The 1,818-nt window shown below is 53.7% G+C and overlaps 1 protein-coding gene across 1 annotated transcript; it reads right to left on the reverse strand.

Moving 5' to 3' along the window:
• Nucleotides 1–9: 9 nt before the first annotated feature.
• Nucleotides 10–1,207, reverse strand: LOC119347606 (probable LRR receptor-like serine/threonine-protein kinase At4g36180; the record flags this gene model as incomplete). The annotated part of the gene is made up of 1 exon (XM_037616220.1): nt 10–1,207. A coding segment is annotated over exon 1 (1,198 nt), but the record flags the coding sequence as incomplete, so codon positions are not given.
• Between the last annotated feature and the right edge of the window lie 611 nt (nt 1,208–1,818).

Here is a 1,818-nt window from a genome sequence, read left to right on the forward strand (position 1 = left end):
GGAAAGCACCAACAAAGCCATTTCCGGTGAGATAAAGTGACCTAAGAGAGCAGTTGTAGCTTGCCACAGCCGCGGGAATTTTACCTGAGAAGGAGTTGTTGGATAGATCCATGAAACTCAGAGCCTTCAGGTTCCACCAGCAGTTCGGGAGCTTCCCCGTGAGCCGGTTATTAGATAGATCCATGAACACCAGATATTTTAGGTTGCACCAGCAGTCCGGGAGCTCCCCGGCAAGCAGATTGTCGGACAAATCTAGATTGCCAATGAGGAGGAGCCTGCAGAGCTGGTGTGGGACGTTACCAACGAGGCTGTTATTGTAGAGCCGGACGATGAAGAGACCGAGCATGTCACCGAGCTGCGGGCGAATGGAGCCGCTGAACCTATTGCTGCTGATGTCGAGGGCGACCAGCGAGTGGCAACCATCCAAGAGTGGGAAAGCTCCAACAAAAGCATTTCCGGCGAGATCTAATGTGATGAGAGAGCAGTTGTGGCTTACGGTAGCTGCCGGGAATTCACCTGAGAAGGAGTTATTGGCCAGGTGCATCTGCTGTAGAGCCTCCAGGTTCCACCAGCAATCCGGAAGCTTCCCGATGAGCCTGTTGCTTGACAGGTGCATGACCTCCAGAGACCGGAGGTTGCACCAGCAGTTGGGAAGCTCTCCGCTGAGCTGGTTGTAAGAGATTCGCAGTATCCGTGTGGAGATGAGCCTGCAGAGCTGGCGTGGGATGTTGCCGACGAGCTTGTTTCTACTGAGATCGAGGTCGCCGAGGCTTGGCATGTCACCAAATTGCGGCGGGATGGAGCCATTGAAGCCATTATAGCTGAGGTCGAGTGATTTGAGGGAGCGCAGCCGCGAGATGCTGGCCGGGATGGCGCCGCCAAGGTGGTTGATGCTAAGGTCCAGATAGGCGAGCGCCGGGAACGCCACTGTGTCGAGCGTATCGAGCCCGCCTGATAGAACGAGCGTATCGAGTCTTAGTTCCACCACGGCGCTTTCATTGTTGCAGTGCACCCGATCCCAGTCACAGACCGGCGTGGCCTGGGTCCAGTTAGATAGCGCGGTGGCGTTGACGAGGCTGGCCTTCCATGCTAGAAGGGCATCGGCCTCAGAGGACACCACGGCAACTGTCGTTGCCGGCATGGTGGCCGCCAGTAGCAGGAAGAGCGCGGCAGTGCCGGCGAGATGCGCTTGGGTTGGTCTCCTCATGTCCCCGACCCTGGGCGCGATGGTTGAGTAGGGAAAATCTAATCCGCAGAAGATCGCGCGCGCACACACATATATATGGATGGATCGGCCGGCGCTCCGTTTCGTGCGGCAGAAAATCATACGCTCTGTGGTCTGCACCGTACCCGAGTTATTTACAGCAGTGTCCTGGCCCTCGTCATCTGTGTGCATACCGCCGGCCGGCAGACACCGTGACGAATAGCGCCGGCGAAGAGCACCAATCAAGCAACGCACACACATACACCAGGTCCAATAATGTCCAATCAAATGAATGTTTAGAAAGCCTAGTCTGAGACTAAGTACGTTGTGCTCAACTTCTTTAACAACCTAGTCTCAAACAAACTTAAAGGGTAGTTTGATACGAAAGGAAATATAAAATATGATTACAGAACTATTTAATCAGATTTCGATGTTGTCCATATCTACTCGAATAGTATCCAGCTGATAACTTTAAGGTGCACTTAAACTAATATGGACGGTTGTTAGAAGTAGTGTATATCACCTTACGAGGTAGGTATGAGATTACGTGGTCCGAAGACACACGGCAAGATGCTCGGCTCCGATCCGGCCGGCCCGTTCATGCTGAATCCAGG

Source organism: Triticum dicoccoides, unplaced genomic scaffold, assembly GCF_002162155.2.
Source record: "Triticum dicoccoides isolate Atlit2015 ecotype Zavitan unplaced genomic scaffold, WEW_v2.0 scaffold69324, whole genome shotgun sequence".
Classification (NCBI taxonomy): Eukaryota; Viridiplantae; Streptophyta; class Magnoliopsida; order Poales; family Poaceae; genus Triticum; species Triticum dicoccoides.